The 15,905-nt window shown below is 39.3% G+C and overlaps 3 protein-coding genes across 4 annotated transcripts; 2 read left to right on the forward strand and 1 right to left on the reverse strand.

The window, feature by feature from the left end:
* The first annotated feature begins 740 nt into the window (after positions 1–740).
* LOC116212722 (transcription factor bHLH162-like) lies at positions 741–3,433 on the forward strand. Of its 2 annotated transcripts, none has more exons than XM_031547378.1 (3): positions 741–1,064; positions 2,415–2,765; positions 2,867–3,433. In XM_031547378.1, the coding sequence occupies exons 1-3, from the start codon at positions 933–935 to the stop codon at positions 2,933–2,935; spliced, it is 552 nt and encodes a 183-aa protein (XP_031403238.1). In that variant the 5' UTR covers positions 741–932; the 3' UTR covers positions 2,936–3,433. The 2 variants fall into 2 exon arrangements, with proteins under 2 accessions (XP_031403238.1, XP_031403237.1); XM_031547377.1 differs by lacking the exon at positions 741–1,064 and adding an exon at positions 1,528–2,252.
* A 4,423-nt stretch (positions 3,434–7,856) lies between these two features.
* Positions 7,857–10,962, forward strand: LOC116214786 (serine/threonine-protein kinase STY13-like). Its single transcript, XM_031550245.1, has 6 exons — positions 7,857–8,487; positions 9,171–9,292; positions 9,406–9,602; positions 9,698–9,872; positions 10,106–10,240; positions 10,382–10,962. The coding sequence occupies exons 1-6, from the start codon at positions 8,172–8,174 to the stop codon at positions 10,586–10,588; spliced, it is 1,152 nt and encodes a 383-aa protein (XP_031406105.1). The 5' UTR covers positions 7,857–8,171; the 3' UTR covers positions 10,589–10,962.
* A 208-nt stretch (positions 10,963–11,170) lies between these two features.
* Positions 11,171–12,950, reverse strand: LOC116214787 (bidirectional sugar transporter SWEET5). The gene is made up of 6 exons (XM_031550246.1): positions 12,660–12,950; positions 12,527–12,563; positions 12,210–12,426; positions 11,883–12,044; positions 11,641–11,760; positions 11,171–11,517 (listed from the first exon to the last, which is right to left on the reverse strand). The coding sequence occupies exons 1-6, from the start codon at positions 12,700–12,702 to the stop codon at positions 11,374–11,376; spliced, it is 723 nt and encodes a 240-aa protein (XP_031406106.1). The 5' UTR covers positions 12,703–12,950; the 3' UTR covers positions 11,171–11,373.
* Positions 12,951–15,905: the final 2,955 nt, after the last annotated feature.

Here is a 15,905-nt window from a genome sequence, read left to right on the forward strand (position 1 = left end):
TCAAATTAATCTTTCTCAATTAAATATCAAATCAAAGTCAATTACCAAGAAGAATAAAATAATTAATCTACACGGAATGGATTGGAACTAGAAGTCAATGTAAGAAATATTTGAGTGTTTTAGAGGAAAAAAGAAGTCTATTAAAATAATCTTCAGCCACTAATTAAAAAATAATAAACGATAATCCACCGAGAAAAAAAAAACTACGGAATAAGGTACCTAATCCATGGATTATTTTAACTAGTTAGTTGAATAAAAAAATAAAGAAACAAAATAGACTATGAATAAAGTGGCCGGTGCAACCGCGGCTTCTTTGAAGAATCAGAACTAGCGCATGTCACAGTCAAACGGTCAAGAATCGGCCGCCACCTCGGACAAACATATGAAACTGCTTAACACCGTATCGATTTGGGAAACAGAAAAATGTATGTACCTGTCGAACAAACTTTTAACATATTCGATATTTCGACAGCCTGTTCGATATGAAAATTCATTGCAATTAATTTCTCGACGGTGTAGAGAAATTATGAATCTGTACTCGCCTATGAAGTACTCGATAATTGATCGGTGTTTATGATCTATCTCGGACCCACGACATCGACGTCACTGGGACGGGGGGGGGGGGGGGGGGGGGGGGGGGGGGGGGGGGGGGTGTTTCCCTCTCCATTCCTTTCTCCACTTTGCTTTTGTTGCCCCCCATGCATCCGTACATATGGACCCAGCCATAATATAAATATGCCCCCAAACTACTCACTTTCTTCACTCCCTTAAACAACTCTCTCCCTCTCCATCTCTCATCTCTTCCTCTTTCTCTTCAAGTCCTCGGCTCAAGATACTTTGAACCCTCTAAGATCAAAATTCTCGACCACATCTAATCGATCCATTCCCGGAAGACAGTCGAGAGAAATCATTTATTGATCGAACGAGTTGAGATGAAGAAGTGTAACACTGACTCGCCAAAGCCCGACCGGAAGACCGTCGAGAGGAACCGGAGGATTCACATGAAAGGCCTCTGTTTCAAGCTCGCCTCCCTCATCCCTCCCCAGCATTACAAAACCTCCAAGGTATGCCATGTGGTTACATAAAACTCCGAGAAGTTCAACAAATACGGTTTGAAAGATGCCAAATAATGCGAAGAGTCTTAAGGAAATAGTTTGCAATTCGTTGAAGAGCAATAGCTTCGATAACAGTTTCTCGACAGTCAGTCGATGGGAAATTATCATTTATTTGTTCTTCAAGAGTCGCTATCGATTTCTTTTGATCCAATTATCGATCTCCATGTGAAACCACAAGTGAACAAATAAAAGGAAAATCAACAGAACCTAAGAACTTTGATGTTGCGTTTGGTTTGTAAGTAACATTTTAAAATTAAATTTTGATTTTGAAAAAAAGTGGTATAAATGGGTATGTATGAGATTCACCATTTGATTTTGTATAAGTTATTTGATTTTAATTTTGAAAAAGAGTGGTATAAATGAGATTCACCATTTGACTTTATATAAATCATTTTATTTTATTGTGAATAGAATTAAATTAAAAGTAAGATTTTAAAATTTTATTTTGAAACCAAATAGGTTATAAATGTGCTATCAATCGTACAGATCCTTAGCTTTTACGAGCGAGCGGGTTCCAAGATATATAAAAATGTTCCGAAATAATTTGTGGTCCTCACATTCCAAAGCTTCCAATACGTACTACTCCACGTGCCGCTGCCGATGAGTTCCAGTTAACTAGCTGGTGCTTAATTAAATCGCCGCATTAATTGTACATGCGTGCTAATTATCGATGGTACGCACATATACAAACAAAATGGTTGCGTGAATATTGTGTTCTCATCGGTCCGTACATACACTGTTATGTGATATTAGAAATCTTTCTTTGTGGCGATAAATCAATGACGGAACAAGTATGTACTGTACCTGTATGTGATAATAGATACCTTTCTTGTGGTGATAAATCAAAGATATATAGAACAATTAATGATTGATCGGCACGTGGAATCACTTGAATCTCTCATTGTTATTCAGTGGTATATTTGTCAAAGAGCATTCACAAACATCTTCAAGCAACGAAGTCGAGCTTTTTGTGTAGTCTCGCAACAATCACGTGCTATACAGTTTTATTTATATATTTATATATATCAAGGCAGCATGTGGTTCCTGCAGATCACTCAGGATGCAACACAAACATCATATATACAACCCATTTCTATCACTCAGAACAACTCGTCGAGGAAAAACGTGCATTTTTATGTATATATTACCTGCCTAACTATTGACTAATTAATTAATTAGTTAAGAACGAATATGTATGCTTCTCGTTTTGCATGCCTGCAGAATCATTCTAGCTAGAGAGTTACCTAATTCTGGTTACAGCATAAAACTGAAGATGTTTGCTACGTCTATCTATTACAGGACATGCTATCGCAGCAAGATCAGCTCGATTTTGCAGCAGCCTATATCAAGCAACTGAGAGACAGAATAGATGGGTTGAAGAGGAGGAAGGAGCTGGCAATGATATCCAATGGTCTGAATTGCAGTGGCAATGGAGGCAGTCCAAACCCAATGGCGAACGTGGGTGTAAAGCTTCCCGTGATCGAACTACGGGAGTGGGAGTCGGGTCTAGAGGTGAGCCTGATAAGCGGGGTCGACAAGAACTTCATGTTGTATGAAGTGATAAGTATCCTTCACGAGGAAGGAGCCGAGGTTGTCAGCGCTAGCTTCTCCACCATTGGTGATAAGATCTTCCACACTCTTCATGCTCAGGTTTGTCATCTATATACCGGTCGATATACCAGAATTTTTAATTAGATTTGATGGATGAATTCGCAGAGTTTATCTAAATTCATTTGACACATTCCTTACAGGTGAGGATTTCAAGGGTTGGAATAGAGACCTCAAGGATATGGGAGAGACTGCAAGAATTGACATGCTAGCTGCACACTTATGTACGAGACATAAGCTGCTTCTAGAAAACAATCCGAGGATCCTGGCATTTTGGTGACATCGCTTGTTCATCCAATCTCGATCCCACACGATTGATCAAAAAATTGGGCTGAAAATATTTTTTGAGCGTTTGTGATGACTAGTGGCCCGCGGTTACTGAAGTGAACGAGCAGAGTAGTGTGTACGAGGGAATATGAAGAAAATATTCTTGTATATTTTAGAAATATTTCGCTCATTTTCCCAAGAAATTAATGTTCTTGGTAGTTCTTCTGATAGATGATGTTCTTGGCAGTTAGTATATATATAGATATACAGATGTAGAATTAATAAGCATATGTATTATATTAATATGTAGAATTCTCTTAGGCAGTCATAAAAAAGAGAGAACAATGCTTGCAAGTGAAGATTTCTTTATGTTTCTTATTAATGTCGTCGAAGACCGTATGTATATCGGAATGCAACTATGCAAGAAATATAATTGGCCTGAATGCAGAGGACGTGCGTATATACACTGAAGTTAGAATTGGTTGGGTTGGACGGTCTTTCAATATAATTCTTCGCTACGGAAATTATAGTCAAACTTGGACTGACCTGACCAATCCATGAAGCCTCACCCTTGGTGGCAATGGGAAACCATAAAATTTTATTATCAAGCGCGTACCTCTAATTAATATTATATTATCTAAAATAAAATAACATAAAATAGAAGCAAGTGCGGTAAATTTTTTTTTTTGTTTTTGGGTTTGGGGGCCTAAAGCAAGCAGTACACTTTCAAATAAACAGAGTCAAATTCTTGAGGAGGGGTCAGTGCATAGAAGTCGCTAACGTGGAATTAAGATGTCCGGGATTCCATCCTCGTTAGCGAAAATTTTGTGGCCATTTATCTCGCTTTTTTATGATTTTATTAGATTTATAAATCTCTCTTATAATCGAAAAAAATAAATCAAGTCTCATTAGGGCCGTATTACATTATATATATCCTAGCAAATCACCTGAATCTCTAAGGCGAACAATTAGCATTAGTCAGGGGGTCCGAGGTTACGGTTCATCTACCGTGACCCCCGGTCACCAGGACACGTGTTTCCCCATATTAGATGCGCGTGGGTCTCGCAGGACACTATATATTCAACGGCGAGAGGGTCCCATGTCATTGGAACGTAGGATCATGTTAGAAATTCCCTGCAAGATTAGATTAGTCATCTATATAATCCCTTTCAATTTTTTGGTTAATAATTATTGAATGGCGCTGGCTTTCGGTCTTGTCTTTATTAGGGATGGGAACGTAAGCAAATATATTTTCATGTGACTCGCTTCGCTTTCATATGAGTTTCAAGGCGGCGGTTCTGTTTGAGGACTTTGAACTTGGACAACCTCAGCCGGACATCGGCTCCTTACTTATGGGGACAGAGACATTATTTCCCCACGTTCGGTTTATATAGAATTTCCAAAGTTACATACATATATATATATATAATCACCGGAGAGGCTCACAAATTTTTTTTTTTTGTAAAAAATAATAGAAAATTTATTATAGTGGACAGTCACATTCTCCCAAGATTCAGAAGTTTTTAATCTGATATAACTACCCCACAACTCCCCATCGAGACGCTTAGTGAACAACAAAAGTCCCTACAAGCATTTTTGACTATGTATAAAACTTTTACCTTATGAGAATTGTAATTACATGGGAGGAGACGCAAACTCGAGACGTTGAAGGCAACTGTTTTAAGTCTTACCACCAGGTTGCCAGGCCTCGGTGGTGAGAGGCTTATAAGGGGCCTAACAAAAGGATGGGAAATGAAAAATACAGGAACTCTGATAAAAGAATAGCTCTTTAATGAACTTTAGGCTAGAGATGTTTTATATACTCTTTTTTTTTTAATGAATAATGCCTCACATATTTTTAGTTTCAATGTAGCAGTACTACTGTTAAAGTAATTCAAGCTTCACGAGACCATGATATTATTAGTTTCTTGGAATTGATTTATGGAAAATAAACAGAACGATGGACGTACTCTGTATGTGTGGCTTTGGGACATTATCAAAGTATTGGTGGCTTTGGGACGTTATCAAAGTATTGGTGGCTTTGAGACGTTATCAAAATAAAGGATATTGGCGAAATTAGCAAGTTCGAGCGATATACGTACTCATTTTTTTATTCGTTTTCTTGTAGGATGTACGTCATTGCACATGCAAATCATGCATGTGTGAGTACCACACGACAGGAGAGTTTCTGCACGTATTGATGACGATTCTCCTGCATAAAATGCATGTATACCCATCGACGAAGAGCAGCGTAGTGTTTGGTGAGTCGTAGTATAACTCTTGATCAGCCTGTTAATTTGTTGATGAGTTGTTGTAAAACATCTCCTCATCGTTGATGGACGGTGAGGAATTAATTAATTTCCTAATCAAACGTTAGAGTGAGCATGTGCCATCAAATTTGAATTGTACAAAGAGATCGCAAATCTGTCTTACGGGTAAATATGGTGCGGGGATAATTTTATACAAAAGATGTCATGCACGTGGTCAAAGGCAAAGTGCATGCATCCCAGTGAATCAATAGAGCACGTTCTTTGTTTATGTTTGGGACACGTTGCTGACAAGACAGCGCGTGGAGACCGAATTCTATGTATCGTCAGCATTGACCGTCACGTCCGTACAATAGACTTCTTCCATGAAAGCTGCCACCGACTGTCACGTGCGCATATTATATTGGGCTTCTCTAAAGGCCCAATTTTGTCTTTGAACGGGCCCAAATGCTGACGAAGCTTATTTCCCGATTGCGTCTGGGCTTTTAATCTATTTGCTCAGCCCACACCAAATTCCTCTCATTCTCTGATGATTCTTTCCCCGAATGGCCGGATCGATTTGGTCGGAGCCATCGACGAGACCTCATCCGATCTGGAAGCTCAGTTATCTTTGGTCTGTGACGTCATTTTTTGAGAGAACAACGTCGCGGAGCTTGCGATGGACAATACAATACGCCGGAGTCCAATAAAACTGGAAAAAAAAAATTATAGTTATATATCTTCGTGAATTTATTAGATGACCGAGAAGGATACGTGGAAGAGATAACTATAGTTATAGGGTTTATTTTTTGTCAGTTCATTTTTGTTCTTCTACGGTGTATATTTAATTCGGGAGAGGGACAGATGAAGATAAGTTCTTTGGGCAAAAAAGAATGAGATGCTTCTCCACCAGTTATTTTTGGGGGACGCCGAGTTCTATTTTGACTTGAACTCTCAGAAAATGACATGTCCCCACGCCAACTTTATTAATTATTAATAAAGTGGCAAAGACTCGTTAAAAAATTTGTAAAATTAATTGTTAGCACTTTAGAGCCAACGCAGATGGATTTTATTGGTCGTTAGAAAAAAGAAAAAGAAAGAATATTACATTGCATGTTAGAAATTTTTTTAAAAAAATGCTGCACTAAATTATTGGAAAAAATATAGTAATTATTTGTGGCAATTGTTGTAGTTCTTTTTTTTTTTTTTAATAATAATGGAATGATTGAGAACAGGCAGCTTAATGAAGGTTTTACTTGCGGGACACTTCAAAATTGCTAAAGATTCAATTTAACATAGGAAAGGAAAGAGAGAGAGAGAGAGAGAACGTCCCGCACCAAGTCTCGCATAATAATGCCACTTGTTTTGACATGTAACCGAACCACATCTTTCGTACTTGCTGCCAAAATCGAATGATTTTTGGAATTATATTATAATTAGAGTAATTCATGAGCTAAAATAAACAAAAATGAACTAATCCGTGTTGGTAAAGAATATGTTTTGTTTAATATTGAAAAAGTGTAATCCTATTAAAAAATGAAACATGTAATCAAATTATGCTCTACCTCGAATACTTTTTGCCTAATATTATATATTATGTAGTTAATTATTGGATCATTCGTACTATTTAGAGAATAACAATAACAATAATAAAAATAAAAATAATAGCATCTAGTTAGTTAGTGATCGTTAGGCGGTGATATTAAGAGAGAACATTATTATATAATATATAATTACTCTAATATACAATAAGAGATAAATATAAGATAAGATCTTAAATTTGATTTCCAAAGGTACAAACATTATTGCCATACTAGTGAAATTTTAATTAGGGAATCGCGTCTTTTATATGGAAAATAGCGACTCTCCTTAAGCAACATATTTTCGCAAATTCCGTAATATTCGAGTTGGGATTCGTCTGTGCACATTGACGCAACTCTGATCATGCATTGCACCATCTCCCTTTTGCTCGGTAATTTTTATGATTCCGCTTCCTTTACTTAATCACATCCGATAAAAAAATACCATAAAGTTGCATTGTCATTCGCGCAATAACGTTCCGCGACATATAATTACTTTTTTAAGGGATGTTTCGATATTCACTTATATATAGCTTTTGGAATACTGCTTGTTGATTTTTTGCTTTTTCGACAAGACCATTATGTGCATTTTAGCCTATTACTTCGTACTAATCCCCATTCACTTATGAGTTGCCCCCGATCACGAATCGTTGAGAGTAAATTTGAAAATTCACCCATCAACGAGTCGACATATAGTTACTCTTTTTAGATATACATTTTGATATTCACTTACATCAAAAAATAATTACTTCTTTTAGAGATGTTCTAATATTCAGTAATAGTACTAATCCGGTGAGACTATAAAGTACATCTTATCTAAATCTTGAAGATTCTACACTGCAGAAAAAATTCACCCACCGACTGCGAAGCTTTCTAACTGTACCGTCGTCTCTTGTGGTTAATGAATGTTTTATTATTGAATAATTATAGTAAAAAAAGAAAAAAAAAAGAAAACTGAAAGAAGAAAAATCCAAGCTTTATGTAAGATTTGACCATGAGTAAGAGGCTGGGTAGGCGTGGACTGTGGATGGATGGAGGGAGAGAAAAGTCAAAGCAGATGAACACTTAACAACGAAAAGTTGGACAGAGAAACACTAACACGAAGCCGAACAGAACAGAACAGGAAAGGAACAGAGCAGGCAACGAGATTAAAGATCAAGGCAACACTGTGGCTCCTCCACCACCACCATGACCATGTGCCCACATGCTTGATTTGGTCTTCATCTTCGATCCTTCTCATTCTCCCTTCAAAAGGGTGGTCTCTTCCTCCGCCGCTCAATTGGCCCCAGCCCCAGCCTGAATCTGATTCGTTCGGGTAAACGTAGAGGTCTCAGGGGAGAGGGACAACAGACAAGATGAAGGAAGCAGGGGATGGCGGCGGCGGCGGCGGCGGAACGGGCTTCGTCCGGGCCGACCAGATCGACCTCAAGGCCATCGACGAGCAGCTTGAGCGGTTCAGCCGGGTCACCACCCTCGAGAAGAGCCGGAGCATCCCAGCATCCGGTGCCGCCGCCGTCGACGTGGCCCCGAAGGGGTTTGGGCTAATCCCTCCGAGGAGGGAGAGGAAGGAGTGGGAGATCGACGCGTCCAAGCTCACCATCAAGAGCGTCATTGCACGCGGCACCTTCGGGACCGTCCACCGCGGCATCTACGACGGTCAGGATGTTGCCGGTCAGTCGCCGACCTGTCGATTTTGGTCTCGATTTGCTCCAGTTTCTCGTTTTTATGGCATTTCTTTTGATCTCCCATTTCTGGCAATTCATGTTTTTGTTGTTGTCGGGTTTCTTGTTTCCAATAGATTTACTAAAATGCGCATTGCCTGCTTCTGCTTTCGTGGGCAATCTTCTGTGGTTGTAACGCGTCCCAAGAATCATGCGAATTACAAGTTCGAACGCTTAAGATCGGGTTTGGCACAGGCGAAATTGGAATCGCTATATGTAATGGTCGGGTTTTGTGTAGCAATTCTGGTCCATTCTCTTATTGTCTCATACCAACAGCAACATGGGTTAGAATTTCCGCAACTTTTGGAATCATTTGATAACTGGGGATGCAGGGTTTATCGCATCAGTTCTGTTGTTGTGGAGTAGCTGGATATCGGAAAAATTGTAACCTGTCAAGATGCAAGACATGTTTGAAAAAATTGCTGTAGTTATAGAATAAAAAATCGAAGTTTGTATCTCCTTGTGATTGGAAGTGAATCGAACTTCATATCTCCTTCGTTTTGGTTAATCTTGTTCAGCTGATCGATGATAACTCATGGTTGTGATTACCTCATTGATAGTCTGCATCTTCTTATATAATGCATCGCTATTAGCTAAAGTTTCACTGCCTGTACAAATATTTTGTTGTTACAGTTAAACTGCTTGACTGGGGTGAAGAGGGGCACAGGACTGAAGCTGAACTTGCTTCATTAAGGTCTGCATTCGCTCAAGAAGTCGCCGTGTGGCACAAGCTCAATCACCCTAATGTTACCAAGGTTTGCATCTCTTTGCATCTATATCCTTTCTGCTTTGTAGGTAGATTCCCGAAATTAGCCTATTGAGAACTATTTATTCGAGATCGGTTCTGATTATGGTTATGTCCTTTCAGTTTATCGGGGCAACAATGGGATCTTCGGGTCTGCTAATACAAACCGATAGTGGCCCGATTGATATGCCAAAGAATGTCTGTTGTGTTGTAGTGGAATATCTCCCTGGGGGTACTTTGAAATCTTACCTCATAAAGAACAGGAGGAGGAAACTTGCTTTCAAGGTCGTTCATCAGCTGGCTCTAGATCTCGCTCGAGGGTATGTGCCATTATTCGTGCTCATGTTTGGTTTGTATACTTGGTCTTGTCTTATTTTTGCAACTAATAGGGCCAACATGAACTGTGTTTTTCCAGTTTGAGTTACCTGCACTCTCAGAAGATCGTCCATAGAGATGTGAAAACCGAGAACATGCTATTGGACAAGACGCGAACTGTGAAGATTGCCGATTTCGGGGTTGCTCGTGTTGAAGCCTCAAATCCTAATGACATGACCGGCGAGACTGGGACACTCGGTTATATGGCTCCCGAGGTATTCTTATAATTTTTTCCTTCAGACTCATGCTTAATTGAAAATGAGACTTGACTAAAATGAATATGTGCAACCGTTTGCTATATCGGCCCAAAACTCTGGCTCTCACGTGCCATCATTTACATTTTGTAGCTTATAGCTTCTTCGAAGTTTGGAATTAAATGTACTAATCTGGATGCCCCAGAGGTGGTCTATTGGAGTGAATCATGCTAATAAAATTAAATTGGATGTAGGTACTTAATGGGAATCCTTACAACAGAAAATGCGACGTTTATAGTTTCGGCATTTGTTTGTGGGAGATTTATTGTTGCGACATGCCGTATCCCGATCTCAGTTTCTCGGAGATGACTTCAGCTGTGGTGCGGCAAGTAAGATTCATGACTGGACATCCTTTCTCCCTGGCGTATAATACTAGTGTTTGGTTTGGGAATGTTGAAGCGGATGGAAAGGTTCTAGTATGCACGGAGATATCTATGAACTTATTATTCTGGTGATTTCCTTGAATGCAGAACCTAAGACCGGAGATGCCGAGGTGCTGCCCGAACTCCCTTGCAAACGTGATGAAGCGGTGTTGGGATGCAAACCCTGACAAGCGTCCTGAGATGGATGAGGTTGTCTCCATGATCGAGGCTATTGACACATCAAAGGGTGGCGGTATGATCCCTGTCGATCAGTCTCAGGGCTGTCTTTGCTTCCGCAAGCGCCGAGGGCCTTGAAACATTCATTCTATTAATCCCTTAAAGTCGATATTATTATTATTATTGGTATTAATGCTAGTCCGACGCCAAGAACTCAGAGGTTTGCTAGGAAATTTAGCTGGGTTGTCGGCGTAGGGGAAAAACTAGTCCGTGCCTTTCCCCTTATTGGACTATGTAAAGCTTTCCCTCTCGCTATTTCTACTTTTATTTTCATTTTTTTTCCCCACGATGCAATTTGATTTCAGTTGGGCGCTCTCCTTGTTCTCATATTATTTCAAATGCCTGTAGCTTCAAATTGTGGGCTCGAGACCTCTTCAGTCGATGTGTAAGATCATTTGCTTTATATATACATACTGTCAATAATCAATGACACTCGCTTCTATTGAGGATGATGATCTTGGAGCTATTGTTGATCAGTCGATTCGTGTTTTCTGCACTCCGTTCTGTGCTGTTTTCCTGTATCTAGACCATCCCGCATCTTATCTTTCCAAATTTTTATCACTTGTACTCAGGCAGGTGCAGTCCCTTCACCGTGCCGTTCGTACGAGCAAAATCCTAACCTGCTGGCCTAATCAAATGTTGGTCATGATCATAAAAGTGTGGAATGCAACACTGAGCCATCATATATTCTACCAAAAGAATTCGTTTGATTTGTAGGTCTCAAACATGGGACAGCTCGAGCCCGTCACACATGACGAGAAGCGGCATCGAGCAACTAAAACCCGAGGGGTTTAATGGAAAAAAAAGCCTAACAAGACCTGAGAAAAAGCCTGATCTGCAAACAAAATTGATCAAAGGACGATCTATGCATTATTATTATTGGTTCGGGAGAGTTGAACGTTAGCCGTCGGCTTCTCCGGTTCGTCGTCCCACTTGGTGCTCTTGTAGTAAATTGCATAAAGAATAAGCTGCACCAATCCTGATAGAGCTCCTAAGCCATTCGGCAGCTGCTCGGACAAGAAGAAGAACGAACGAACAATCATTAGATATACAGATACGTCTTCCGAAATAGATAGTCGCTGAAACCACACCCGATAACAGAGGAAGAGGGATGGTTTCGGAGGATCTACCAGGAGATTGATATCGAACTTCAGAAGAGCATAGACTGTCCAAATGAGGCCGTTTGCAAAGTTGGCGAGCGAGAGGTAGAACGGCATGTACTTGACGCTCCTCGTCTTGATGACGCGTTTCTACACCAATTGTTTAAATGAAAGGCAGTTGCCATAAGAAAGGTAGGATTAACAACGATTTCATGACCTCTCCAATTATGATGAGCTCTATCAGAAGATGAAAACAGAAATCGTGAGCTTACCATGACTGTTAGCGGCGAGGCATACATGCCAATGTTGAAGATGATGGCGAGGATTCCAACTACGAGGGTTCGCTTCTTGGTTGTGTGTAGGGCTAACATTGTCACCAGAACCACCGCAGCCATGAAGATCACTTCAATTAAAAGTACAACGAGGATCTTTCTCTGTCAAGAAAATTCATCAGAACGAGTTAGTCTAAGCGATGAGATTCGATTCTAGACATCGCTTTTGCTGTCTGGTTCAGTTCTGAAAACTATATGACCAAATATCTCTTTCACGTGGCCACTTCACTCTGTCAATGGATGGCAGTGACTCAAAGCATGACTTACGCGGATCGGCCAGTTGGAGTAGATTAGGAACACGGAGACGTAGATGAGCTCCATGATGAGACCAGCTCCATTAATGGTCCAGACGAGCGTGCTGTCTGGGTGGACAAAGGGCATCCCGTAGAACACCCACATCATGCAGTTGAGTACTGTCATGACATACGGATCAGGCTTGAATGCCTGCACCGACTTGTTCTTATATATCTTCACCATTGTTGGCCTGCAAATTATCCATCAGCTTAAAACTTTCGAGGAGAAGAATGTACGGGGATGGAAAGCGACACTGATTTAACAATTTATGGGATCAGATGGTCACATACACCGGCGACAAGAACAGGCCAAAGGATATAACATTCCCTGCAAATAAGCAGAATTAACCAAACAGAAGGATCAGATAACTCTACTACGGCCTTCAAAGGTGAAGTTTGAGCAGTGCGACAGATAGGGACTAACCGATTATGCCGACAATGGTACGGACTGTTTCAGTGCTGACCATTTTCGCAGCCTCTGATCAGTCGGGATGAAGCAGTCAACAATGCAGCAGGTAGTATAGAAAGGATTACAAGAAGAGAGCTGCAGTAACTAATTGTCGCGCCACGGAACCGATGAAACTCGAGGCTTCCCGTTGGTTAGAATTCTTGTTTCTTGACAGAAGGGATGATGATGAATGAAGATGATGGAAGTTTTCTTTCTTGCTGGCTTAACTGATCCGGATAAACCTCAACCTGACAAGTAACTAACCTGGAAAACAAACTCCCTATGTATAAGGCGAATGATACCGAAAATGTTCTAAATTTGGAATTAAATCCTCTGATTACTCAACGGAATGGATTATGATTCTTTCAAACATCTTTTTCGTGTCCCCGCAGAAAGTTTCGAATCTAGCAGACTGTGATGCGGCAGCTACAATTTTGGCCATCCTTTGTCGTCAAATAATAAACAACAGTAAAACCAAAAGGAAAAAATATATATATTACCAGTCGCGTTCATAGTAACACGATTATATCCTCGAAAGCAAGTTCGCGAGTCTTCCATGGCCGATATTCATTCCGAATTTCCTGATCCCAGTTTTGATACATCCATTAGAAATCAATAGGTACATTGAGCTACGTCTACTTACAAAGAGGAACACGACGGATTGATTTAGCGACGCAATGTGTTGCCATAAGAAAGTGATCAATTGCAATTTTTTTTAATAAAAAAATCTACTTTTGTGGAAAATTATTAGAAAGTACTCACAAATCTATTAGTCTTTCAAAGAAGACGACAAAAAAAAAAAAAAGGAAATTGTCTGCTGGAACTTCCCTATCTATCAACTCCAACTTTTGTGGATCATATAAAAATTGACCGCCATTGCATACGTGCAAATTGTATTGTTTTTAATGTTGTTGGCCGGAATTATATCGAGAGATATATGTTCATAAACTATATTGATCGAAGCCTTTTTCAAGGAAGAATTGAGCATGATCAGTAGAGCGATTACATACCTGATTGTACCAGGTATACCGCATGTTGGAATGAACGCGGGAGTCATGGCAGCTTACAAGGCCGAACAACCTTCTCCCTCTGAAGAGGGCACCTTTTACGGGGCAACGTCGTACTGCGAACCATACCCTTTTGGCAAGGCCATCTGTGTTGAGGATCCGCGACCATCTCTGCATATGTATAATGGCTCGAGCCATGTTTGGTAATTGATACTATTGAAGAGAATCAATGATGGGACTGATATAATCTAGGAGATTATGGAAAGTCTTTTATATATATGAGATGTTAATTATTATGTAACATTATGTTTCTATATTGGTTGTAATCTTATAAATAAAGAATAATCTCCACATAATTATGTACTTGAATTTTGTATCAATTCTCTATATTTTTTATGGTATTAGAGCGTGACGATTTCTTATCATCTTGAGCTCCTTTTCAATGGTGTCCCTTCTCATCTTTCTTTCAGTATCTCTTTTAAATCACAATGGACCGACCAGTCCGTACTAAACAAGTTCCAATCACATTTTCAACTTCTCTATTTCAGGGACAGTTTCGTTTACGAGGGAATAATGCAAGTCATCACTTCATATTGGATTTCCATTGGTCTAACATTTTGATTTCATCAGTCTCTCTTCACAATATGTTTCACTCGGGACAAATTCAAGCTCAACGTCCGACATCTCCTGTTGTGCTTGTGGGGGAGTACTGGAGAGAATTAAGGATAGGAATTGATATAATCTAGAAGATTATGGGAAATCTTTTTTATTTATGGGATGTTAATTATTATGTAATATTATGTTTTATATTGATTGTAATCTTGATCTATAAATAAAGAATAATCTCCACACAATTATATGCGTGAGTTTTGTATCAATTCTCTATATTCTTTAGATACATCTCGATCAGCACTATACCGGTTCAGCATCTTTCCGATGATCGAAACATAAGACTCCACCTGGTTCAAAGATGATGAAAGGAAAGGGAAGAATGGGAGTTAATTTGCTCCTTCCCTTCGTTAATCCAACTAAACGCCGACCTCCTCGAAACAAACTATTTGGACACAGTTGAAAGATTTTCCTGGTTTATGTTTTCTAAATTTAGCAACATCAAGGATGGCAGTGGGTTTATGTAAATAAATATTTTACCTGTCCCAAACCCTGATAGGTCGTTCTATCCGTTGGGTTGTGGGAAGGGTTTAGGATTTTTGGTAAAAATCCTGTAGTGTTTGGGAAGGGTTCAGAATTTTATGCTAAAACCCGTCCCAAACCCGTTACGCAATCAAATTACCAAAATGCCATTCATATTTATCCATATTTACAAAACAACCTTGTCGTCAACTTAGGTTTGCATTGTTTGCTCATCTCAATTGATTGCTCTATATCCTTCTAGTCATGGTCCATGTTGGACATGCTGTATTTCGTTTTTAGCTTCTATTATTGCTATGTGGCTTGCTTTAAATGACGAATTATATTATTGAAAGAATTTTATATCTCAATATTTTTATTTCATGTTTATCACTCTGAGCAGTAAGCATATATTTCTTTCTTTTCTATTTGGAATGCTTTTTGTTTTTTCTTTTTCTTTTTCTTTGTTTTCCTTTAGTTTTAGCTACTGGCTCGTTCTTCCTTGACGCTCTTCATTAGTGGAGCTCAATGTATTTGTGAAATGTCCGAGCATTTGGATATTTCATTCCAATATAAATTTATGAAATTTTTGTCACAGATTTTGGGAATGTCTGCACGGTGAAAATATAGGTCATGGAACTTATATATTGTACTTGAATACTTATTGTTATCAGACTATTTTATATAAGTACGATATTATGATAAGTCCGTATAATAATTTTTTTCTTTTACAATTTTTACTAGTGGGTGAAAAGCAGGTACCCAGTGAGAACCCGTTAAAATAGCGGGAAGGGTTTGAAAATTTTCCTTCAAAATACCAACGGGTTTGGGAAGGATTTGAGCTTGCTTTTTCTTAATGGGTACGGGTATAGAATGAACTCGGCCGTCCCAAACCCTTCCGGTTGCCATCCCCAAGGTTAAGAAACAAACTGACCATTTTAAGTAAAACAGAACATGTTACGATAGTTTCAAACATTGATAGCTGGCGCGGGATTTGACAATTAACAAATAAATGCTTGCAGTTACACTTCCTTCACATCCTGTGCTCATGATCTGGCTTTCATTCTCATTGAAGAAAATTATAACT

The sequence above is a fragment of the Punica granatum genome, chromosome 7 (assembly GCF_007655135.1).
Source record: "Punica granatum isolate Tunisia-2019 chromosome 7, ASM765513v2, whole genome shotgun sequence".
Lineage (NCBI taxonomy): Eukaryota > Viridiplantae > Streptophyta > Magnoliopsida > Myrtales > Lythraceae > Punica > Punica granatum.